This window comes from Mastigoproctus giganteus, chromosome 12 (genome assembly GCF_048544385.1).
Source record: "Mastigoproctus giganteus isolate SK-2022 chromosome 12, ASM4854438v1, whole genome shotgun sequence".
NCBI classification, from domain to species: Eukaryota; Metazoa; Arthropoda; class Arachnida; order Uropygi; family Thelyphonidae; genus Mastigoproctus; species Mastigoproctus giganteus.
In genome coordinates this window covers 67,208,398-67,236,170 of record NC_143586.1, presented here as the reverse complement: position 1 = coordinate 67,236,170, position 27,773 = coordinate 67,208,398, and the positions used below count along the sequence as shown (strand labels likewise).

Below are 27,773 nucleotides of genomic sequence, written 5' to 3'. Positions count from 1 at the left end.
TCTTCGTGGACAAACGTTATTAGTGGAGTTCCGCAGGGTTTGGTGTTGGGCCCATTGTTGTTTTGTATATTTATCAATGATATTGATGAAAGTATATCAGGTTTAATGACCAAGTTGGCAAGGTTGTTAACGACAGTAATGACAGCATGCTACTCCAACTGGATCTAGATAAGTTGGGAAAATGGGCTGAGAAGTGGCAACTGGAGTTTAACATTGACAAATGCAAAGTACTGCATATGGGTAGCAATAACCGAAGAGAAACGTACCAACTGGGTGGTACTACACTGAGGGAAGTGGAAAGTGAAAAAGATCTGTGGGTAATTGTGCAGCCAAATATGAAGTTCGCTGAGCAGTGCAGACGCGCTGCCAGGGCAGGTCATGGAGTCTTGTCAATGATACATAGGAATTTTGCTAGCAGGGACAGGGAGGTGATAATCCCATTATACAAGGCCTCATCTTAGGGACTTCACTTGAGTTCAGAGATGCACCCATTAGAATACATAGGAATTTTTAGTTCGTCCTTTAATATTGCACAATAAATCTCATCAACTCCTTGTACCTTTTTTATGTTCATATACTTTCTTTTCCAATCCATTTTTGTGATTACACAGTTGTTTGGCTCTCAATCCTTGTTGTTTAGACCAATAATTGTGATATGAGGAACTGTCCTTAGGAGTCTATCTTATTGCTTTTCTTTTCACAGTTGACTCAAAACAGAGTATCTATTATATATGAAATAATAAAGAAATTAATACTCCTTTCATTTTTGAAAATATAACGTATTAAGGGCATAATACACATTATGCAGGAGTAGAAATATCTTAAAAGAAAAAAAAACGTGCGTGTAGAAATTAGCAAGTAATTTTAATAGGGAAGGAACACTGGGGGTTGTGTTTATAACCTGACATTTAAGAAGTTGCATTGCTAACTTTTTATGAGGCTTAAAGCTATTTAAATGAAGGTGTCATGATTGTAAGTGGTGATGTGCACTGCTGTTATGAGTGGACTAAGGACGGTAGTGCAAATTTGAGTCTTGAATATCTCGAATATCAAATCTTGAATATCTCGCTATTAATCTTGGTGCTACATTTGGTTGAGATCCATTTCCTCAAATTGCTTGGTCCACATGGCATCTTGTTATGGACTCTTTTTGACATGAATTGTGATTATCTGACTTTTTTTGCTTCTCTAAGAAGACAAGATCTTCATTGGTGGACTCCAGGGAATGAGAGGAGTTGACCAGAATCTCTAGAACATCAAATGATTTCTTCCATTTGCCTTAAAATCCCAGAAATTAGAAACAATTTCTGTTCATAATTTTCTCTGGCTGCTATTGGGGTTGGATTTTGTATGCCTGTATACTTTGTTTTAATAATTTGTTGAAATTGTTGATTGATTTAACCAGCATTGCATATTTATCAGATTTATTAAATATATTCTTAATATTATTATACAAACACAGGAGTGTCTGACTTTAATGATTTTTATAATTCTAATTCTGTAATTACTTATGGCAGCACTTTTCTGGAGAATTTTTCAGCTGGTTATATGATTTGTTGTAGCATTTGATCCATTGTTCAGTAACTACTCATTACTTTCCATGGGCTTACAGCTAGTTCTAATTCTTGCTGTGTTAATGCTTTGACAATTTCTAACTGTCCATCCCATGCTGATTTTCAAGTTACTATATGTGCCACTGGATGGTTCCATGTAATGCAATAATTCAGTCTCCTGCTTTTAGCCACCATAAATTTATTAGTGCATGCATCATCCACTAGCTAGCAGTTTCTCCAAAAACTTAACAATGCCTTAATAGTATCAGGAAATATTATTGCACTCCTTCCATTTAACTGTACTTCCATCTTTACAGATAGTTCCATGTGTCAATAAGTACAAACTGTGCTGAGAAAAATTTTATCCCTTCAGCAGAGCTGAAGGGATATTCATAATCTGTAGTAGTTGTAAGAATGAATGATGGATATAGTAGTGGATTATACTAGTAGTTATCCTTACATGTATTGAGCCTTTAGACTCATTAATAAATAATCTTTTTTTTTTCCCCACCTTTTAGGACCGAGAAAACTAAAGTCAGTTCTTCATCCACTAAAAGATGCAATGACTTGGACACTAAAATAGTGAGTAGTATTTTTAAAATGCTCTGTGTAATATTTAAAAATTAAAAGAAGCATAGATAAATAAAATGGACCATTCATTGCAAATAATTTGGAAAGATGAATATGAGACAAGCAGAAAATTCATATAAATAATAAAAAAAATTAAACTGCCTTCAGAAGAAAAGCCATATGGTTAAAAAATGTACTACTTTAACATACTGAGAACTAAACTTGAATTTGTCTTGGTATTTTTGAATTATTTGAATGATTGTTAAATCTGTTTATTGAAAAATTTCATTATCACACTTGAATGATATTTTCATCCTTAATTTTCCAGTTGTAATTTCATTTATTTCTACAAATCTTGTGGTTTTGTTTTAGCTTTCATAAACAAATTTAATAAATGATATGGCTTAATAAAAGTTGCCCAAAACATACCTAGTGATGTGAGTAGAGATTGTTCTCCTTCTCCAAAGGATTATTCAACATTTGTCAATTGTTGTTTTAGAATTTTCAGGTGCCCTCCATAACATTAGGATTTTATAACCTACCAGATCAATAAATAACTTTATACCATGATTTTCTGGAATATTCTTGGGCATTATAGAATTCCAGAGAATGTTTTTGATTGTCACAGAACCTTATAAAATATTCTGAAGGACTTCGTAGAAGTGTATAGAGTTTTATTGCATTTTCAAGAGAACTACTATTTATATAAATCAGTAAATGAAAAAAAATAAGCTTATACAGCAACAGCAAAATAAAATCTTGCCTATCCATCACCTCCAATAGTTTGTGTAGTTCTTCCTTGAATTTATTCAGACTAGCCATTCCCACAACAACAACAGAAAGAAACTTGTTACAGTAATAAACTACCTGTTGGCTGAAGGCAAACTTCTGCACATCTATTCTGCACTGCTCTTCATGGACTAATGTTATTAGTGGAGTACCCCAGGTTTTGGTGTTGGACACATTGTTGTTTTGTGTATTTATCAATGACATAGATGAAGGTATATCAGGCTTAATGTCAAAGTTTGCAGATGACACAAAGGTTGGCAGTGTTGTTAATGACAGTATGCTACTGTAACAAGATCTAGAAAAGTTGGGTAGATGGGCTGAGAAGTGACAACTGAAGTTTAACATTTACAAATGCAGAGTACTGTATATGGGTAGCACTAACCCCAAAGAAATGTACCAACTGTGTTGTACCACACTCAGGGTAGTGGAGAATGAAAAAGACTTGGGGGTAATTGTGCAGTCAGATATGAAGTTTTTGGAGCAGTGTAGACAGACTGCCAGAACAGGTCATGGAATCTTGGCAATAATATACAGGAATTTTGCTTGCAGGAATAAGGAGGTGATTATCCCTTTGTATAAAGCAGTGGCCAGGTCACACCCTGAGTACTGCATACAGGTCTGGAGGCCTTATTTTAGGAAGGATATAGAGTTGCTAGAACAAGCACAGAGAAGGGCAACAAAGAGGTGAGGGGAACAAAGGGATGCCCTTACCAAGAAAGGCTTAAGTCCTGCAAATTACAGCATCTGGAGACTAGGCACCTGTGAGGTGATCTGATTGAGGTGTATAAGGCCTTGAATGGTTTGAGCAGGTTCAATGCTGATGGGATTCTTCCTCTTGCGTAGATTAAGAACCTGAAGGTGCATAAACTCAAATTGAGGAAAGACAGTTATAGAATAGATGTGCAGAAATTTGCCTTTAGCCAGTGGGTAGTTGATGCTGGAACAAACTTTCATCTGCTGTTATGGTAGTTGATAGCTTAAATACATTCAAGGAAGAACTGGACAAACGTTTGGCATATGACGCTTTCTTGCATCAAATGCCTCTTCCAGTGCTAAATTGTCCGTAAGTTGGCGGTGGCGGAAATAACCATATAATGAAAGTGATCAGAGAATAATCTAAATTCAGGAGGAACCTGAACAAAATTTGATTAAATAGAAAGGTGTGAGTCAAAGGTAAACATCATCATATAGAAACTGAAAAAATAAATTTAATGCAGACAGAAAAAGGTGAAGAGATGATGCACATGAACTACTTATACTAATGCTAAATAACAGAAAAATTTATCGTACTCTGTTCATTCTACTTTAATGTCACAGTTACGTTTGTCTACATCTTTGATCTGGTTGCATCCATATAACTTTCCAGGTAAGCCTTTTAGTTAGCCAATCTAGCTTTATTATTTCTAATTTTGTTAGCTTAGTCTTTTTTGTTTTTGAAATATTCACTGTTTTATCATTAATACTAATCTTCCCTAAATATTCTTTTAACCTCTTAAGTCAAATCTTTTCCGTAACTTACTTCTGGGGTCCATTTCCCCAATCCCCATTTTCTTAAGTAGTGGCAGTATCCTCATTTATTAGCTACCTTTGAACAATGTCAGTTTGTAGTACACATTTATCATTAATATTATGATTGTTATACAGAAAATTCATCTGATGAATAATTTTTGTGATCATTGTGTTAATTGTGTCATACCTCATTAACTTTAAACTTTATTACCCACATACAGGCCTGAAGATGGGATTCAGATGAATCTTGGAATATCATTATTGAGTTTGAAATTGTGTTGTGTGATGGTTATATAAGCTAAATGTAACACTTTCATTTAATTGAATTGATAATAAAACTTTGTATGATTAGTGTCCTTTCTTTGTAATTCATTAACTATTAACAGGGACATTCGTAGGGTGTGTGGCACCCGGGTGCCAATCGCAATTTGACGCCAGTGCCAATTGAAATTTGGCACCCCCCCCATTAAAATTTTCTTCATACATGTATGTAAGTTTCAGGTTTTCGGGGCCCCTTGAATGTTACCGCCCGGGTGCAGGCGCCCCTTGCACACTCAGGATGGTCCCTTCCCCCGAATATGAATATGTTGTCCCTCCTTCAATGAATAATTAACCTTTTATGTTCTTTGAGAGATTTCTGATTAAACTCTGTTCTTCACATGCCATATTTTTATATACCAAATTAATTGTAAGAATAAAATTTTTTTTATAAAACTGTATAGAAAATTGCACTGAAAATTGCAATTTTTATAATACTTGAATGATGTTATTTCCTTTAAAACTTACAGTGTAAAAATTTCCTTCATCTCCTCAAATGTAATAAATCTTTTACTCCATGTATACCTATGCACTTTTTATATTTAATATTTGTGTTCACTATAAATGCATTGATGAATTAATGATATGTTTATAGAAAATACAAATATATGTTTATATATATTCATATTTTTTATATAGCTTTATATATAAGTACTTATATAAGTCAAACTTATGACACCAAATATAACCTTATAATACCAAACTTTATTTGTATGTACATATATATGGTAGACTCCCAATTAACCGGACCTCAGGCCAGATGAACAAATGGCCGGTTAATCTGAAAACACATGAAAAGTACCATTTATAGGTTGTAAATTAAATTCAAAAATATATATACAGTATGTTATACATAAATGTTTATTAAACATTTACTTAGATAAAAAAATCGGTAATCTTCATTTGCCTTTTTCATTTAAATTCTTTTTTTCAATCAAAATCACACCACTTTTTCATAAGAATTATATCAATGGTAGATGAATTATCTTGCTGTTCGATATAAATTATCACAGTTTCAAGCACTTTCTTTCCTTCCAAATGACTTATTCTTTTGTCATTTTTATCTTCACTCATAGCTTCTGGGTTCTCTGGTTCTTCGTCTTCTGACATTTCTCCTTGCCCAACTGCTTTGATAATTTCATTGTCTGTTAAAATTTCATTCTCTAGAATGTTATCACCTACAATCCAGTTATCGATGTCTCTTTCTTTTGGGTCTTTGAACTCTGATAATTGTTTCAAATCATTAAGCAGAGCAATGTTGTCCTGGTCTGTCAGATCCTCAGTACACAGCTCTTTGTCCAGATCGCAGTTTGCAGTTAATTTTTCCACATCAGGCCATAGTTTTCTCCATTACCTCACAAATGTTGATGACTGCATTTCCTCAAAAGCAGATACCAACATGTAAATCACATCTTTGATGTTAATTTTCTTAAGGGCCTCAGTGAGTTCTGTTTCTTCATTGACAGTCTTCTCAAGAATTTCTGAAAGACATTTTCTTCTGTAATGCCTTTTCAGACTAACTATCACACCTTGATCTATAGGTTGCACCAAAGATGTAACGTCAGGTGGTAAGAACACCACCTTGATGTCATCAGAAGATGGGTCGATGGGATGTGTTGGAGCATTGTCAAGGACAAGAACAACCTTGCGTGGTAATTTCAAATGTGTCAAATATGTCTTAACTTTTAGAACGATTTCAGTTGAAAACCATTCTTCAAATAGAAAAGAATCCATCCAAGTTGACTTCTGGGCTTTGTAGTAACCTGGTAGAGCATTGAAATTTACATTTTTAAATGCTCTTTGTTTGGCTGACTTTCCTACAACAAAAAGGGGCAGTTTTTGACTCCCAGAATTTGTACAAAGGGCCAGTGATTCTCTGTTTATTCATTTTGAAATCACTGGCAAATGTTTCTTGTGGTGCTGCTAGCATTTTCATCAGAAGAAGCTTAAAATTTATGGCTGTTTCATCCAAATTGTAGACTTGTTCAGGAGTAAGATTTTCCTTCTGTATAATGTCCAAAAATTTTTGGGAAAATTCATTTGCAGCATTTTGATCTGCTGACAATTTCTCGCCGCGAACACCTAGATAATGAATTCCATGGCGCTTTTTCCATCATGAGAGCCATCCCTCCCTGGCTAAGAATTCTTCTCCGCTGTTGACTTTCTTGTGTAAGTGTACTGCCTTTTCCTTCAAAACTGCCTGCTAAGAGGTGTTCCTCTTTATCGTTCTTGCATAAACCATATCCATAATGCATCATCAATGATTTCATTTTTTGGCTTCTTCATAGTGCACCTGTCTGAGAGCACTTTTTCTGATTCTGTTTGCGTACTGAATTCTTGACAGTATTTCCAGTTCTCCACCCAATCATTCACCATCCTTTTTTTCCCGACACCCAGTTCGTTACATATCTCTTTTACAAGTTCTCCATTATCAATACATTCCAATGCTTTTAGTTTTGTTTCAGTAGTTAACACATTCCCTTTACGATTATTTGAGCCTATCATTTCAAGTTAACCTAATTTAAAAAACAAAAATTAACGACGAAAATATGTACACACAGAGTGACAGACAGCACAGATAGCAAAGACTAACTGAAGTGAAAAAAAATTATAGGATCGTTATGGTTCACTGTACTCATTCCCAGAATCTTTTAATTTTGTTTTCGTGCTGGGTCCATGACACTGGAAATCTGTTTTGCAGAAAAATATCGACAAAAATATGACCGGTTAAAGCGAGACTGGATAAGAGGAAGTCTACTGTATATATAAAGTTTGAAATTTTACAAGAATTAAGTACAGCTATTATACCCAGTTGTTACCTTCAACCAGCTTGAACTGGTAACTGAATCTCTGCATTCGTTCTCTGTTGCCAAACCAGAAAAAAACTGGAACATCATAAGAACCATTAAAATGCATAAAAAAATGCACAAAAAAAAAAACGTATAAATCAACTAATATACCAATCACTTCAAGTTCCTACTACAATTATATTATTTATAAAATTATATAGAAACTTTTTAACAATTTTATTATCCAAGTTTTTAAATTTATAATAAAAAAGTTTTATATTTATGTTTTATTTCAGTTTTGAAGAATGTGAAAGAAGTGAACTGTTTAAAATGTGGAAACCAAACAAAAACAGATGGAATTTACTGAAAAACAGGTATTACATTGATTTTGAAAAATATGCAGAAATTAAGCTTTATATTATCCAATTTCTGCCAATTGCTGCCAGCTGCAAGGAATGAACCTCAAATTGTGTGGTGTTAGTAGCTAGCAGGGATGGATTTGAAATCAAGGTATAGCAGAAATCCTTTAACATAAAGCTTAATTTTATCAAGAACTAGATTAAGCCACAAAAAAGTTTATTCAATACTATTACTCATCTCTCACGTTCACTGCAAGGCAATCAAGGTTTCCCAACCAAACTAAATTTTTACATGGGAAAAGTGTTTTTAGGACTGAGAATAGATATTGAGAAATCTGCTGACTGGTTAAGCATGATATGTATATAGAAAATCTTTTATAGCCTGCATTATTTTACCCCAGGGGCTCAGGCCCCTGGCACACCCAGGGGCCTGAGCTGGATACGTTCGTTCTTCTCTTTCTTGGTGATTCCCTTCTACTTCTGATTCTTGTTCTCTCTCTCTCTCAGGGTAATTCAGAATTTTTTTTTAGCTGGTGCAGCATAAGCCCCAGGCTTCCTTGCACCATATGCTAATAATAATAATAATAATAACTAGAGACCCCAACCCACAAGGTGTACTGGGACCATGCCATAATAACAGATAGGACAATCCTGCACAACAGACCGGACTTAACCCTTGTGGACAAGAAGGAAAAGGCTAACTAACTGATTGACAGTGGTACCCAACACTGGCAACCTGCAGAAAACCCATGGGGATAAAATCAGGAAGCACACGAACCTAAGACAGGAGATCAAAGAGATGTGGCATATGCAAAGTTACAACCATCCTGATCATTGTGTCAATCACAGGTATGGTGCCAAAGACCCTACATAACAGCCTAGCAGCAATAGGTCTCCCAGAGAACACCTACAAAGATCTCCAGAAAGTCACAATCCTGAACACATGTAGGACAGTCAGAGAATTCCTCAATCAACAATAACACCAGACATAACAACAACCATCCTGTGTACATGGTAGCAATACCCATCATGAGGCGGAAGCCCCGATCAGGGAGAAATAATATAAGAGCAATAATAATAATAATGATTACACCACCTCAGAAAATAGACAAGAACCCCAACATTTCAGGAATATTTAGAATTCTGAAGGGCTTTGGTTTTCAATGCTGACCATTCAAGGTGTTCATCCTTGAACAAAACAAGTTAAAATGTCATACCAATTAAAGAAATTATTCTTGAAAACAGTTTGACCAGTGAGTTGGAAATCCCTGTATCATGCCAAAGCATTTTGATGCAAAATTTGAACACGTGATTGATTCTACCAAATTTGTGCCTCACTTGCCTACACATTCAGCAAGAACAGAATAGATTTAATAATCATGTGTCATGACAAGGATGAATTAAGATCCATCACTTAAGAGAGAGAGAGATACTCAATTCCTCAGAAAGGAATTAAGGAACAAATGGCAAAACATAAGTTTGTGTATGACACTGAAATAAAGCAACAGGATATTCAAAGTTATCATACTCAAAGAAGTGTTGAAATGTAGAAGAGTATGCTGATTGTGTTTTTTTTTTTAACATTAACAGAACTGTGCATTAGGAAGTCATCCCATGAGGATAAATTGACACTGAACATTTTTATAAAGATGTTTTGCAATGTATACAAGATATGGGGGTGAAAATATCTAGAGAAATGGTGTACTTTCTATGTTCTCATCATGGCAATGCTCTTGCTCACTTAACTGTCCAGAATTTATGGCCTAAACTTTGAACCTTTCTTTGAACCATTTCTGGAAGCACTGTCTCTCTTCAGGTGTGGCCTTCAGACCTAAATACCATATTATAAATGTAGTATAACCATCATCTTATATAGACTAACAAAAAAGTCCTATATATTATACCGTGCCTCTTCCTGACCACTTGTTTACATTGCATGGAAGATTAGATTTCATTTCTAACTGAATCATAAGTGTGTGGGAGAGGCATTGATTGAGGTATATAGGGTCACAAATACAATCAATGAATTGAAAGCAGAAGATTTTCACTGGAGGCCCCCGGACATCTTTGGTGGGGGGGGTCAAAGACAACCTAGATTTATGTTTCCCACCTGCAAAACCATATATTTAGAAGCATTAAACTGCAGTTGCCATTTTTCAGACCATTTTTTGCAACCAGTCTGAGTCCATTCTCAAGGAGAATGGCCTAGTTCTGATTGTTAACTGTCCTAACTTACTTTTAAATGATCATCAGAGTTTGACAATTTCCTTTGCACTCTCTTATCAATGTCATTAAGGAAAACAAGAAACTGAAGTGGCCCCAATACCGTAATTTTTTAATTGCATAGGAAGCAATATTTTGTTATATTCCATTGCCAAGAAAGGTTAGAAGTCAAGCTCTCTCCCAGTAAGATACATGTTCTTGTTTAGAAATCTGATTTTTGCTGAAGATGAGCATGGTAACAGCAGGCACCTTTTCCTGAGAAATAAGACAGGACCTAAGGGGAGAAATTAACTAAATTTTCCTCATCCCACTACCAAATTATCTAGAGCTCAGAATTTAAGGAATTGGTTGAGGTATTAGAAGAATATATGAGGAGAGCAGGATTTTTCTGGTGGAATGTATTGTACTCATCAAAACCATTGAGGATTACCAGTCAATGGAAGCAGATTTTAATGTACAGAAGGAAAAGAATGGGTGAAAGAACAGTGCCTTGAGGAACTATCATTAATTGAGAAGTTAGGAGACAGAGCAATCTACTATGACATGTAGTAAGCAGTCAGAGAGAATGCTGGCCACCCAATTGCAAAAAACACATGCAGATCATAAGATGGAAGTTTGTTCAGAAGACCTTTATGCCAAACATGATGAAGAGCTTAGAAACGTCATGAGCAACTGCTTGATTTTATCTGAACTTTTCCATGAAATTTGTTCAGAGAAGAGCAACCTAAATGAATATACTTCCAATGTATTGACACTGACAGAATCCATGTTGTTATCATTAATCAAAGATGGAAGATTTCAAAGTAATATAAAAATTGAAGATTGTTGGATTTTTCCAATGATAAAAGACAGTAATTGGACTGTAGGAATTTGCTGGATATGAATGAACAAATTTCCAATGAAGAATGAAAAATATTAGTGGGATAACAGAGTGTAAAAGGTAACATGGAAAAAAGAGTTAACTACAGGATGCATGTTTTTAGAACAAGTGTTGATACCATCAGTACTTGGAGACCAAGTACTGATGGTATTTGGCATTAATATTGTTCAGGATTCTTCTAAATGTGTTTGTTGGAAGACCAAGGGAGGCATTAAATGGAATGTGTTTGGTATGATAGATTTATCAAAATCATCAGTGCAAGGGTTACAGAAAAAGTAAGATGCTAGTAAGTCAGCTTTATCTTTACTGAAAACAGAATAGAAATCAAGATGAAAACAGAGCTGAAAGCTTTTGGATGAGACCAGAAGGCTTAAATTCTATTTGGACAGGAAAAAAAATTTTCTTCTCTTAGCCTTTTCAGAATAGAGTTTGGATTTATTAATAATGTGTTTACAGCATTGCGTGTTTTGTAGGCAGAAAATGAAGCTTGAGATTTGGATATAAGCTGGTTTCAGTATGCAGTATTCTTATCTTGAACAGCCTTGGCACATATTTTGGGAAACTGTGATTTAGATAAAGGGCAAGAGTTTAGAATAGAATGAAGTATAGAGAAATTCATCCTACCCTATTTCACTGTCTTCATTTGAGCAAATATTAGTATGATCCAAAACAGTAGTCTAACAAAGGAAAAGAGCCAAACAGCATGGAGCTGAGAATGGCCACAGGCAGAGGCACTGTTGGGTAAGAGCCCATTGCCAAGCTATTATACGAAGTATCTAGAGGATAATAATATTACTTCTGTATAAAGGATTGTTAAGACATCACCAAGTGCAGCTTTCCATCTGTCGGGAATGCCCTGAAAGTTCCATTCTGGGGTCCCTGATAAAGAATATGATCTTACAAGACTGGCTACATAATACCTTTGACAACACAAAAATCATAGCCTTTGCTGATGATTTAACCATCTTAGTCTCAGGAAGATCTCGATCTGCAATAGAAACAAATGCCCAACCGGTAATTAATCATCTCATGACCGGGGCTATAACAAACAAACTAAAAATCAACCTTCCCAAATGACACATGATCATATTCAAAACTAAACTAGATATCAGGCAGCCCCCCTCAAGTCAATCTCCTGCTGCACCTGCAGCAAATGGCCAGTAAAGTTAAGAGTTTTGCCACAGCCATTGTTAGAGTATCCAGAAGTCATTGGGGCCTCTCTAAAAGAACACCCCTAGTATTCTTAATGATTTTGTAATAACTGAGAGCAAAATGGAGGAGAAATTGTTGAAGTTAAACATAAGAAAGGCACCTGGGGTGGATGGGATCTATCCAGTTATATTAAAGGAGGCGGCAAAGCAACTAAGCAAACCCTTAGCCATAATTATGAGAGCATCCTTGGACTCAGGGGAGGTCCCCACGGACTGGAGATGTGCAAATTTATCCCCAATTCACAAAGGGGGATCAAAGGGTGACAAGAGTAATTACAGACCAGTTAGTTTAACTTCTCTTCCGGGTAAAATAAGAGTCACTAGTTAAAAATGCATTGCAGGATCATATAGACAAGACTGCAGCAATAATTCAGACACAGCATGGGTCTGATAAGGGAAAACCTTATCTGACAAATTTGATTGGATACTATGATGTGGTTACAAAGGAACTGGATGCAAAAAATAATTTTGATATTTTGATACTTGGATTTCAGGAAAGCTTTTGACACTGTTGCGCATGGAAGACTACTGTACAAATTGGAGCAGAATGGTATTACGGGTAAGTTTCTACAATGGATAAAAGGATGGTTGAGTGGCAGAAGACAGAGGGTGGTAATCAATGGGTGCTGCTCTTTGTAGACTAATGTTATTAGTGGAGTTTCACGGGGTTTGGTGTTGTGCCCACTGTTGTTTTGTATATTTATCAATGATTTTAATGAAGGTATATCGGGCTTAGTGTCAAAGTTTGCAGATGATACAAAGGTTGGCAGGGTTGTTAATGACAGTAATGGCAGTGTGCTACTGCAAGAGGATCTAGAAAATTTGGGCAGATGGGCTGAGAAGTGGCAACTGAAGTTTAACATTGACAAATGCAAAGTACTGCATATGAATAGATTAACCCCAGAGGAACGTACCAACTGTGTGGTACTACAGTTTGTTGGGGTAGTAGAAAATAAAAAAGACCTGGGAATAATTGTGCAGTCAGATATGAAGTTTTCTGAGCAATGCAGACAGGCTGCAAGAGCAGGTGATGTGGTTTTATCAATGATATACAGGAATTTTGCTAGCAGGGAAAAGAAGGTGAGTATCCCTTTGTATAAGGCAATGATCAGGCCACTCCTTGGGTACTGTGTCTGGAGGCCTCATTTTAGGAAGGATGTAGATTTGCTTGAGCGTGTACAGAGAAGGGCAACAAGATTGGTGATGGGAATGAAGGGATCCTCTTACCAAAAGAGGCTTAAGTTCTGCAAATTGCAGCACCTGAAGAGTAGGCACCTGTGAGGTGATCTGATTGAGGTGTATAAGGCCTTGAATGGATTGAGCACACTAAATTCTGAGGGCATTCTTCCACTTGCTCAGATTATGAACCTAAGAGGGCATAAATTCAAATTGAGGAAAGACAGTTGTGAATAGATTTGCAGAAATTTGCCTTTAGCCAGAGGGTGGTTAATTGCTGGAACAAACTTCCATCTGTCATTGTGGAAGTTGATAGCTTAAATTCAAGGAGGAACTGGACAAACTTTTAGAGATAATGGTTGTGTGAATTTTTTATTTTTATTTTTTGGCTGATGCTACATAAGCTCATATGTTTGCTTTCTTGCGTCACAAGCCACTATTACTATAAAGTGGTTTTCCTCCCTATTGTATCATAACAGCTGGAGCATGGTTTCACCGAGTAGTCCTGGTAAAAATGAGTGATAAACTTCATAACATCCAGAGAAACATGATTCTTGCCACCCAGAGGATCTGTCGCACTGTATACATGGTTGCCATCCAGGTAAGTGCAGGAACACTTCCTCTAGATCTTTTCATTATCTACCAAGGACCCTGTTTTAGACTCAAGAAAAGAATTCCCACTTCCATTCTGGATATGCAGACCTCCCTTGAGTTATAACTAAAGAAAAAACTCGGTGCTTCAATGACTCAACAATGTGTGCAGACCAGGTGGGACACCTTGAACCTCGGAACTGTGACTAAAAGATTCCTCCCAGATGTAACGTTTACAATGACTAAAGCAGTGGGAAGGTGGTTCTCACTGAGCCTTGAAACATCTTTCCTGGTAACGGGGCACAGCTCCCTTAATGAGAAGCTATTTCAGGTATGATTCTCAAACACAGATCAATGCGGATGTGGGGAAAAAGAGAACTGGTTCCATACAATCTTCGACTGCACTCAATATGAAGAGCAGCGAGTGCAACTGAAAACTATTATGACAAACCTTGACCCTAGCCATATTGATCAACTTATTATGATGACTGACAACCCAAGGGCCTTCCAAACATTTGCTAAGGAAGTTTTCGCCAGATGGAGACACCTAAACCCGACTATAACTGATAACCAACCAACCAACCTAGGACATGAGCTGACTGCAAAATGATAAATGTCCTATCAATAAAAATTCTCACTCTCTCTCTCTCCCCCCCCCTCTCTCCGCGTTCTGCTCTGGGTCTGGGACTAGTGTCTGGATCCAGAGTAGCAATAGCACTCTCCTGCTTCTCTGTCTCGCGTGGGATGAAAAACTTTTTTTTCCCCTTTAAATCTACCTGTTGCTGGCACCCAATCGATGCTTTCTTCCTTTCCTCAATTGAGATACCAGATTTAAAGCTGGTTTTCTTTTTTTCCCTTGCTTTCTGCCCTGGCCTGGGATTCCCCAGGTCAGGCTAGCAACCTCTCACTCTCGTTATTTATTTATTTTTTTCCTATCAATTTATTCTGGACTGTGGTTCCCTTGGGTCAGGGGAGTCCCCCTTCTCTTTTGTCCTTCCCTTTCTTCACCTTACTCTAGTTTTCTTTTGCTCCCTGGGAACCTTGTTCCCCAGGGAGGAGGAGGAGGGTGAGCAGATAGTAGGGGAGGTCTTCCCTTCGTGCAGTTAGGGACAAGTACCTGGGCAGAAGTCCAGGTGATCACTGTTTCCAGGTAGCCAAAAGGCCAATACACAACACTACACTACAGAACACACACAATCTCACAGACAAACTTTTTCTGTCATATCGGTGTTAGGTGGATCAGAAAACTGCTAGCTTCGGGGGGGGGAGGACACACAGACTAATAGATTAACAGTAGCCACTGTCAGGCGTGAAAGTGATTCTTGCACTGCTTCTGTTGGAATGAACAGCAGCCTGGAAAACAAGGTGCAGGAGATTCCAGAGATTGTTGGGGAACAACAATCGGAACAAGGAAATACATGGGCTGTATTAGGGTAGCTAAGAATAGGAAGAGGTGCATGTATACTTGCATGTACACTAATGCTAGGAGTTTGGTAAATAAATTTAATGAATTTCAGGTGTTGGTCAAAATATCAAAGGCAGATATTGTTGGGATATCAGATACATGGTGTTGCACAGATATAAAGAATGCAGAACTGGAATTTGGGGAGTACAATTGTACAGGAAGGATAGACAGGATAGGAAGGGAGGGAGGGAGAGATTATGCTATTAGTTAAGAAACTCATAAAATCCAAGGAAGTACAGTCAGTCAACATGGCTGGACAGAGCAGTATCGAGTCAGTTTGGTGTGACATAAGCACTGGGAAAGCAAAATTGAGTAGGAGTGTGTTATAGGCCTAATGACTTTGATGAGTATAATAAACAACTTACAGAGAAATAGAGTGGACCAGTAAATCAGAGTGTCTTATAATGGGGGATTTTAATTTCCCAGATATTACTGGAATTTGTGGGTTGGTCAATTACACACTAACAAGGCTTTTGTGGATTTATTGGATGATTGTTTTCTACAGCCTCATGTTTGGGAAGCTACTAGAGGGAGTAATACTCTTGATCTGATTATCAGTAGTGACTCTTCATGCATTAAGAATCTGCAGATAAAGGAACCACTAGGTGGCGTGATCACTGTGTGCTGAAGTGGGATTTACTCAAAGAGATAACTACCATCAGGGATAAATGGAAGGGTTTCTGCTTTCATAAAGGGTTTCTAAGACAGTATTTAAATTATATATGGTGGGACCAACTGATGATGTTACCAACAGCAAATTCAAAATAGGAAGCATTCAATGAATTAATCTTGGAAGCTACTAGGCTTTTCATACAAACTTAAAAAATATTGTTCAAGGTTTAGCCTAAATGAATGTCAGATGAACTTATGAGACCTGTGACAGTGAAGAAAAATGCATGGGATACATATAAATTAACAGGTGATACGGAAACCTATAATAGATATAAACTGGTCTGTAACCAAGTCACAAAGGAGGTTAGACAGGCAAAGGCAGATTACAAGAAATCTTTGACAAAGGATGCAAAGAAAAAAAGGCAAAGAGTTCTTTGATTATGTAAATTCTAGAAGGAAGGGGATGAATCAGATTGGTCCACTGGATATCGATGGTTCAACTGTTGATGATCCTGCTCAGATAGTTAATAAACTAAATGAGTATTTTGCATCTAGGTTCATACATGAGGAGTTATTCAGTGAGGGGAATGCCAGAGGCGAATTAAACTCGGGCAGGGAGCTAGATGATTTTGTAATAACTGAGAGCAAAGTGGAGGAGAAATTGTTATAGAAAAGCATAAGAGAGGCACCTGGGGTGGATGGGATCTATCCAGTTATATTAAAGGAGGCAGCAAAGGAAGTAAGTAAACCCTTAGCCATAATTATGAGGCCTTCCTTGGACTCAGGTGAGGTACCCATGGACTGGAGATGTGCAAATGTGACCCTAATTCACAAAGCAGGATCAAAGGGTGACACAAGTAATTATAGACCTGTTAATTTAACTTCTGTTCCAGGAAAATTAATGGAAGCACTGGTTAAAGAAGCACTGCAGAATAATGTAGACAAGACTTCAGTTATAGCTCGGACACAGCATGGTTTTGTTAAGGGGAAGTCTTGTCTGGCCAATTTGATTGGATACTATGATGTGATCACAAAGGAACTGACTTCAAAGAATAATTTTTATATCATATATTTTGATCTTAGAAAGGCTTTTTTGCACTTGGAAGACTGCTGCACAAATTGGAGCAGTGTGGCATTGGAGGCAAATTGCTGCTATGGATAAAGGGATGGTTGAGTGGGAGAAGATAGTGGTAATCAATGGACACTGCTCTTTGTGGACTAATGTTATTAGTGAAGTCCCCTAGGGTTCAGTGTTGGGTCCATTGTTGTTTTCTGTATTTATTATTGATAATGATGATGGTATAGCAGGCTTAATGTCCAAGTTTGTAGACGATATGAAGATCGGCAAGGTTGTTAATGATAGTACGCTGCTGCAACAGGATCTAGAAAAGTTGAGCAGATGGGCTGCAAGGTGGCAACTGAAGTTTAACATTGACAAATGTAAAGTACTGCATGTGGGAAGCAGTAACCCCAGAGTAACGTATCAACTGTGTGGTACTACACTGACAGTGGTAGAGAATGAAAAGGACCTGGGGTAATTATGCAGGTAGATATGAAGTTTTCTGAGCAGTGCAGACGTTCTGCAAGAGTAGCTCATCGTGTCTTTTCAATGATATACAGGAATTTTTCTAGCAGGGATAAGGAGGTAATTATTCCCTTTTATAAGGCAATGGTCAGGCCACACCTAGAGTACTGTATACAGGTCTGAGGCCTCATTTCAAGAAGGATGTAGAGCTGCTGGAACGAGTACAGAGAAGGGCAACAAGATTAGTGAATGGAACAAAGGGGTGCTCTTATGAAGAAAGGCTTAAGTTTTGCAAATTACAGTGTCTGGAGACTAGGCACCTGCGAGGTGATCTGAGGTATATAAAGCCTTGAATGGTTTGAGCATGCTTAATGCTGATGGGATTCTTCCTCTTGCTCAGAATAATCACCTGAAAAGGCATAAATTCAAATTAAGGAAAAACAGTTGTAGGATAGATGTGCGGAAGTTTGCCTTTAGCTAGCGGTTGGTTGATTGCTGGACCAAACTTCCATCTATTGTAGAAGTTGATAGCTTAGATTCAAGACTAACACTTGGATTGAGTGGATGGTGAAATGAGAAGGGTTTTTTTTTGGCTGATACTATACAAGCTTGCTTTCTTGCATCATGTGCCTTTACTAATGCTAATCACTTTCTGCCATGTCGGATGAAAATCTTTTTTTCTTTTTCTTTTTTTTTCCCTTTTCCCCTAATCCAGTTCAGCCAGCACAGCACCCTGTGTCCTGTGTGGGCTGGAATTTTTTTATTTTTTCATTGGGCAAATGATATAAGTGGTAGTTAATGCAGTCAGTAATTGAGATTCTTCTAGAAAAAGTACCTACTTTTATGGCAGATTTTAGATGGAAATGGACATTATTGTCTGATTATAACTATTAAATGTTACATTTGTATTGATATTAGCAATACTGATATGTAAAGTTTCATTAATTCATGCATTACATTGTGTGTGAATCAATGAATTTTTTTTTAGTTATGTACACATGGCAAAATATAACCCAGTATTTGTGACAAGCCTGTAAAACTGGTTTAAACTGTATCCCCAATATTAGGAATATTGAATCTTTCCATGATGCCTATCATAACTTAAAAACACAACTCATACTGCATGACAGAAGTGATGCCAGAGCTTTTTACCAAACATGGTTTGCACCACCTACATTGCACTCTGTGCACTGCACCATCCACCAACTCATATTGCTTTATGTTATGAGCGCACTATGGCCATAGTTGCCGATGCACCTAATAAATCCCTAAACCAACAACAACAACAGCTTTATGTTATGATGTTAGCTATTCCTCTGTGTGGTATGATTGCTGCACCCTTGCATGTATTTTTAGAACTTTCACATTATGAATATACTCAGAGTTACTAATAGTTCCCCAAGCATGAAGGTGCAAGCAGAGGAGCTTGATTATCACAAAACAGCAGATAACAATGTTTACACCTTCGTGCTAATCATCCAAAACACCAGACTTCACAAAAATTTAATGTACACTTAGTTCACAAGCAGGTCCTGAATATCAGCTCCATCAGAGTTTTAGAGCCTAAAGTGGCAATCTTAATTATTAATCATCACTGGAAGAATGTCTTTGAATATTAGGACCATGTAATGCACATGAGTACCAAGATATGAAAAATGTTGATATAAAACGATTCATCAGCTAAATAAAAATACTTAGTTACGTCTACAAGAAACCAGTAATTAAATAAAAAAAAAATAATGAATTATAGGCTTTCTGTACTGTAGGCCAAAAATGTTGTTTCTACCTTCAGAGCCTAAGTCACTTGAACTTTTCATTTCCTATTCATCATTTTTTATTTGTAACAGCAGCAGAATATCATTATAGTTTGAGTTGTCATGCTAATATATATATATCATGTTTTCTCTGAATAGGAATCCTCATGGTTACGTTTATTTACTGTTTATTGTTGGTGAATTTACATTTTAATTTATTTTATTTTGAAATGACTGTGACATTTGGTGAGAGTTTCTTTGCAGCATACTTTTAATTATGCTTTAAATTCCAAAAATAAAATACAGTAGAGCATCAGTTATCCGGAATAATTGATGTTAGGCTCTTCTGGATAATCAACCTGGAATTTTCTGGATAATTTTTAAGATTAAAAATAAAGGTTAAATAAATTTAATATTTAATATTAAATTAATTTTTATATTATATAATATTTTATATAATTTATATAATATTAAATTTAATATTTAATAATTAAATTTAATCTTACTTATGATTAAATTAAATAAGATTAATTAAATAAAAAAATTATAAACCAATCTTAGAAAACAGAAACATCCGTCCAGGCATTTTTATGATTTTTATACAAAACAGGAAAATTAGAAATATTTTTAAATGCTCTCGGTTTTTTCGACCTACCGATAATGAGCACGGACAATCTGTGCATCCCAGTAGCATTTGCACACAGCAATTGTAACTCACTCTTTTCTCATCTTAAAACTTGGTGCAGGCATTTCTCTTTTAGTGGCTAGGGTTTTTCTCAGTAATGCTTTCCACAATAAGCCCATCTCATCAATATTATAAACATTTTCTTTCTCATATTTGCTATAACTGAAGCAAACTTACTTTTCAAAGGATACCACTGCCAATTTGTCTGCAGAAAGTTTCTTGCCTTGAATATCTAGTTCACTTATACTGAGTCTCAGTTTAAAGTTTTTCAGCCAACCTGTGCTTGCCTTAAAATCTTCATTACATATTAATTTTCAATTAAAATCCTATCCTTTTTCACACAACATTGGGCCAGACACTGGTTAACTTAAACTTCACTCTGAAGAAAACAAAAACAAAAAAAATAAATAAATAAAATAAAGTGAGTACACTGTCTAAACAGCATTTTCAGGTTTTGACATTTTTTTCCTGCTAGATCCTCCTTCAGTATCCATAATTGACACAAATTCTGTTATAGCATTGGAATTTTTCTTGATGTAATTAATTGTTGAATATAAAAAAGAAAGATCAGTCTTTGAAATTATTCTGAATAACTGATGTTCTACTGTTATGTTTTTTTTTTTTGTTTTTTTTTCTTGCCTTCTTAATTCATAAAGAAATACATTTTCTTAATACATAAACCTTTTGAGTTCTTTATATGTTTTTTTTGTATTGACGTGATTTCTTTTCATATCTTGTAATTAATTTGCATTACATAAGTAAGCTTGCCTTTATTTTAATAATTAGATAAAGATGGGTGATTGGAAAGGTGGGTTTGAAATATTGATTTTTGCCTCAGGTTTGTTGAAACAGATTATCTTCTCATGAATTATTTCCTGTAGACTCTGGAAGAGAGGTCTGCATTCAAGATAACTCTTGAATGCAGACCAATTCATTCAGGTCAACAATCCATTGTTATTTTTTAAAAAAAAAGCATACATAGTATCTTTATTTTTGTTCTTTTGTGGCTTATATATTGATTAGAACATGCAATGCAATGAAATATGATAAAAAATAATTTTTTATTTTATTTTGCAGTGAATATATTTCTTATTTTCCCCCTCTTGAAGAGTCTGTTAATATCAAAATAAACCAAATTCAAAATAATGAATCCACTTCCTGGGTGAAACTAAAAATCTTTGAATCTGCATCTATAAATGGTAAGAATTTTTCATAGCATTCTCCAATGAAAGGACTTGATAAGGAAACTAACATATATTCTGTTTAAGTTTGCTAATGAATTTAATATTGTGATTTTTTGCATTTTTTATGCTACAAACAGATTTAATCCATCCAGTGAATTGAAGTACATATTGCTTAACTGATTTTGCAAATTTGTTGCCCTATCAAAAGTGTTTAGACACCATTATGTTTGTAAAAACACAAGTTTAATGAACAAATTAAGGTATAGGCCCACCCAGTTCCAGTGACAGTATTAATATATCATGGAACTTTCTTGACCAGTTCCTTGTAGTAGGTGGTAAGAATCTATCTATTCTTCCTTCATTGCAGTTGCCAGTTTACCTATTGACACACAAAGAAGAGGGCAATGTTGACTGCTTCCTGATCTGGCATTCCAGCTCATACCAAAGGTTCATCCCTGTCGGGCCCAGAATATAAATCTCCACCAGCCAAGTGAGCTCTTGGATTTTGTTTTCTTCAGACAAAGTTTTATGCTGTTCACTGTATGGGATAGAGTATTATCATGCCGAAATATGAAGAGGTGCCTATTTCCTTAGAACTAGAGTATGTGTACTGTGGATTTATCTACCATGTCTATGACTTGACAACAATAATTTTTGGCACTACAACCAGTGGTCCAGTTCTCAGTACGGGCACAAAAGACTTTTCAGTAATCATTGGCTTTTGTTTGTGGACTTGGCACAGCTTTATTACAGCTCAGCACAAAATTAAGTGTTCATTTTTATTTAGCAGTGAATTCCAAACTTTTAATTTTCAATCATTGTGTGTGAATTTTCAGAATGCTCGAGGATGTTGGAATGTTGATTCTCCCCCCCCCCCCCAATATTCTGAAAACTATGGTACATTGAACAGGTTCTCTCACATTAAAGTGGCAACGAATGTGTTTATATGGAACAATCTTCTGTTTTCTTTGCCCATGTGTATGCTCTTACAGTAGAATATGTGTTTGCATATTAGGTCTCAAGAATTTAAGTCAGTTCCTTAGGTTTTTTTGAAGGAAAGAAGTTGCATAATATTTACTGTTGGGAGGGGAAGAGAATATGGTTATATTTCTAATGCTGTTGAAATTTAACACTGTAATTATTTTGTGGTTTTATTGTTTCCTAATTTTAATTGTATGCAAGAAGTGTCCCCAACACTGTAGACAGAGTACTCTGTGATATAGTTTCCCCCAGATGTATGCTGCACTTCACTGTCTGATCTAAAGACTGTGTAACATGAACAGCTTGCTAGACACCACTGAAAATGATAGCATTCAGTAGTATGATGTGAGAGCTTGTGAGCAACAGTTCTATCATGAGAAACCTGTGCTGTATGGCTCCCTATGGACTGTGAACACACATATTGGAGCCACAGATATCCATAAGACTGTATATTTGGTATTCCTACAATTATATATATCAGTTTTTTGTCTCAAGTTTACCTATATTGCCTTTTTCTTTTCCTTTTCACTTCAGTGGCTACAGTTGACTCTGCAAGTACAAAAATGTGGCAGTCACACGGTGTCCAGTTAAGCATTTTTTAAAACACTCTGTAAAGCAACTCTGTAAACACCTATGTGTTATGATTCATTCTGCATGTTTGTGATATCACTGCCTTTTACTGCACACTTTTAAACTTGTTCCTACTTTTTATAAATCTCAATCACACTTTCACTACATTTGGAGTGGGGTGGGGGTCTACATATATACTTTAAAGTAGTGTGTATGTATGTATGCATGCACATGCACACACAAAAAAGTCAGCAAGTAGCATATTTTAATGACTGGATTTAACAAGAGGAGACAAATAGGGAAAACTTTATATTACAAATAATTTGTTTACAGGTAAGGTGAATACTACTCTCACACATGCATACGCGCACTACATTATTAACTGAGTAGTGGATGCATGAAAAAAGTTAAGGCAGTGTGTGTTAATGTACAGAATTCATCAGTTTTTGGAATAAAAGGCAAGAAATAGTTGAAAATAGGTGACTTTAAACCTAATGTGTAAACAGACCTAAGGTTCTTGATGAACTGAAGTAATTTATGATTGAAGTGTTTCAATGTATTACATATATACTCCAGAAAGTAGTTCTCCAAAAAGATTGCTACTGCGTGAAGATCTGTAAAGAGGATGTAGAACATTTTCTTTAATCATTTTGTTATCAGTACTTAGGTTAATAATATGTAAAGTTTTATTTATTTATTTATTTTTTTTTTTGAATATGTTTACTTACTTTTGAATCACCCTGTAATCTGGAAATGATTTACTTTATTGTGAAACATATAAACAAATTTAGGTAGTCAGTTTTTTTGACCAGTGAGGTTAACACACACCATTATCAGAATATGAAGCATCCAAGGTAGGATCAGAAAGTTCTAGGACTGAATTTTTATTTTAATAAATATAATTTTTCCAGATAATTATACACATTGAATTTTTCAAAATAATGATCTTGATTGTTAACATTTTCTTTTTCCTCATCAATTATATAATTTCAGAAAAGCTTTTTTGTAAGTTTATTGATTGCATTTGTCATAGCTGCCATATATTTTGCTTCACTGGAAAATTACCATTATTTTAACGAGTTCTTTAGTTTTGGGAAAAAACTAAAAGCCACGTGGCATAAAGTCAGGTGAGTAGGGAGGATGCCATAAGATAATTACAAAGTATTTGGAAACAGAAGTTATTTTATATGATTAGTAGATTTTTATGAAGATTGTCACAGAGCAACTTCCAATTTTGTGTTGCTCACAATTGAAAACCCTATGGTGAGCCCCTTCTTGCCTCATCTTGATGGTTTTGTGCAATATTGACATTTTTTTCTCCCTTCTAATTGCATTTCTCAAGTGCTCTGATTTCTGTGTGCATAACCTTATTAACAGTATGATCTCTTGATATAAAGGCATAGGAATCATAGATTCATATTCAAAAATAATTTTAGAATAGGTTTATCTTTATATTTGTCAGTCCAAATTCCTGAAAGACCCTGTTCAGAGGACTGCTTTTTTAACAAACGTTTTTCCTCAATAAATTTTGATGACAGTTATTACTTGAATTCAAGTAATTGTAATTACTTGAATTCAAATTTTAAATAAACATTTATTGCAATAATAAATACAGTTAACCCCCACTATTCGCTGTATTCGCGGTCGCTGATTTAATATAAAATGAAACCTAAAAAAATTTGAATTTTAAAGCGCCGTGAACATTTTCCGCCATAAAAAAACATGGGCGTGGCTAAAATTATCTTCCCCGGTCAAAACAGCGCTCAGTGGGTGGGGTGGGGGGGGAGAAGGGTGACAAAATCACAAGCGTGGATGTTTCTCGCTAATCCTTGTTCAGTATGTGTTATGCGCTTGTCATGGAAGGTTTTGTCGTTTGCTTTTAATTTATATGCTTATAAATTGAATAAATTTATAAATTTATAAATTGATATGCTTACAAAAGTGATAAATATACCTTTTTGCAGTGTAAAACAGACTTTTCGAATGCATTAATGGAAGAAAGTTACTTTATTGTGGACAAGTTCTTTCTAACCCGTACAAGAATATGGCTATGAATAACAAGGGAAATGTGAAAAGATGACATTAACGAATAAAATTGAGTTATTAGACAAAATTTCTAATGGTGAAAGTGTCTCCTCAGTGGCAAAACATTATAAAATCAATGAGTCAACGGTTCGATCAATCAAGAAATTGGAAGAAAAAATCTGACATAGTGTCCGTGAAAACGCGCTAATTGCTTCAAAAATTTGCTCTGTAACTCGTGATGCTAAATTAGAAAAAATGGAAAAAGCCTTAAATCTGTGGATAGAAGACCGAACTCAAAATAAAATTCCCTTAAGTTCACTCATCATTCGTGAAAAGGCAAAACTTCTTTATCAACACTTTAGCGAAACTGGTGATAGCACTGGCGGGATAAGTTTCTTAACTAAAGGCGCTGGTTTGAAAGATTTGTTTAAAATTTCTAATAAATATTACATTTAATATTAAATTGTTTCTTATTTTCATTTCGATGCCATATGCTTGCATTTCACTATGTACTGTCTATGTACATAGTCATATTATGAAGGTACATATAATACATACATAGACAAAATTTTAGACTAGTTTTTCTTATATATTGGAACAGAACCCCTTTATTACTATGGGACCCATAACTCACTATTCGCATTTTCAGTATTCGCGGAATTTCTCAGGAATTTTCAGAAATTTCTCGTAACCCCCACGAATAGCGGGGATTTACTGTATTCTGAAAAAAATCACTACAAATACAGTTATTCTAAAAACAAAAAAATACAAAAAAAATATATTGTTACTGCAAAGTTTAGTTATGTTTAAGCATCCATACTACCTGTCCGAATAAAGTGAGCTCTTAAGAAATATAAGCAATCAATACAATGATCATTTAAAATGGATCTAATTTTGGTACATATTTGATTAGCGGCAGAAAATGCCCTTTCAGATTCTATTCTGGTACTGAGATAATCGTAGATGATCTCAGTCCATATTTTCTAGGCTTTGAACTTTTTTAGCAAAAATAGTTAGAAACATTTCATTACTTTCCGACTCAAGTTCATCTTTTAAAATCTCATTGGAGTCAGGCAATTTCTTATTTTGGAAAGAATTTGAGGAACACTGATGTTCGGTTCCACGTTGGTCTTCCATGATTGAATTATGTTCATCATTTTCTGAAGGAGAAAGACGTTTTATTCAGCGAAGTATAATTTTCACTTTAGTATCTTTACTGAGTCTGGTAGAGAGCAAAGAGTGGGGATAAGGAATAAAGAAGAGAGCAAAGAGTGCAGTTAAGGAATTCTTCACATATATAAATGCAAAGAAGAGAAGGACAAATCAGATTGGACCCTTATGTAATGGACATGGGAGAGTATTAGATACCACAGCTGAAGTTGCAGATGAACTCGACAATTACTTTGCATCGATTTTTACAGAAGAAAAACCCTTCATATCAATGAGAAATTATGGGGATGGAGTTGAAAAAAATGTAATTAATGATGTTGAAATTTCACATGTTGATTTAATGAGAAAACTTTCGTGCCACACAGGTGAGTAAAGCTCCTGTGGTTTATGGCATATATACCCTATAATCTTAAAGGAGGCAGCAAGTGAGTGCATTGAACCATTAAGGCTAGTTATGTGAACATCACTGGACTCGGGAGAGATTCTGTTGGATTGGTGTAAATTGGAACATAAAGGTGGTTCTGGGAGTGTAACGGGAAATTACCAACCGACCAGTCTAACTTCATAGTAAGGAAAATCATGGAGGCAATGAACAAGGGTGGAATTCAGGATCATTTAGATGGAAATGGAATTCTGAAGGATACACGGCATGGTTTTGTAAAGGGAAAATAATGTTTAACAAATCTGGTTAGCCATTTTGACAGGTCACTCATGAGCTGGATTTAGAGAATAATTTTGACATTGTTTATTTAAATATCAGCAAAGCATTTGACTCAGTCCCACATGAGCGGTTACTTTATAAGTTGGAGCAGGCTGGAATCATAGGGAAAATCCTTAGATGGATAGCACAATGGCTTGAGGGCACCAGGCAGGGGGTTGTGATAAATGGTTATTCCTCAGATTGGGTTAATGTAAGAAGCGGGGTTCCCCAAGGATCAGTATTGGCACCATTGTTGTTTTTGATTATCTTAAATGACATCTATGAAGGGATATAGGGTGATGTCTAAACTTGCAGACGATGTAAAGATCAGTAGAGTAGTTAATGATCGCCGCCAATCAGAGCTTCTTCAGAGTGACCTAGATAGACTTCCAGAATGGTAGAAAAGTGGCAGCTATATGCTTTAATTCAGCAAACTGCAAGGTCTTACACCTGCAGAATAGCAACCCCAGAATAACTTATACACTTGGTGGAGTTGAACTAAAATTAGTAGTGGAAGAACGGGATTTGGGAGTTACGATATGGTCAGACATGAAGTTGTTGGAGAATTTTGGACAAGTTACAATGTTGCATGGTGTCCTATCGATGATTTATCGAACATTTGCTAGTAGAGATAAGGACATCGTAATCACATAAGGTGATTTTATAACCTTCATGTGATTAATAAACTTCTTTTTTTTTAAATTAGTACCGAAAAACCAATATTTTTGAATCAATACCGGTATTTGAATATCCGAATAAAATTACCGGGATTCCGGTACTGTAAGCCCTAGTAAATACAGACCCACCAAGAAAGAAAATAACCCAGGACACGGGAAAGTTTAGGCGAACCATAGTTACTGCTTTATCAAGGAAGCATGTGAGTGATAAATAAGATTAACAGAAAACATATCTTAAATATGTTTTCTTAAATATCTTAAAGATGTAATTTAAATTCCATGTCAACTTGAACCACTTGACAAGCCAAACAAAGATCAGATATGCAACTTTAAATCTACTAACTAAAATTACAACGAAAGCAAAATTAAAAACCAAATTATAAAATTTAAACAACCAAACGTCACAAAGAGAACTCATAAAAACTGAAAAATGAAATTAACTTAAAACTAAAGCAGG

At 35.6% G+C, this 27,773-nt stretch overlaps 1 protein-coding gene across 1 annotated transcript in view; it reads left to right on the top strand.

Annotated features, from left to right (window-relative positions):
* The window catches only part of LOC150077148 (uncharacterized), a 370,624-nt gene that overhangs the window by 208,304 nt on the left and 134,547 nt on the right, over positions 1 to 27,773 (top strand). The window contains exons 12-14 of the mRNA XM_090385790.1: positions 2,072 to 2,135; positions 7,825 to 7,902; positions 21,087 to 21,208. Coding sequence (XP_090241916.1) covers positions 2,072 to 2,135; positions 7,825 to 7,902; positions 21,087 to 21,208 — 264 coding nt within the window. The remainder of the gene's footprint in view (positions 1 to 2,071; positions 2,136 to 7,824; positions 7,903 to 21,086; positions 21,209 to 27,773) is intronic.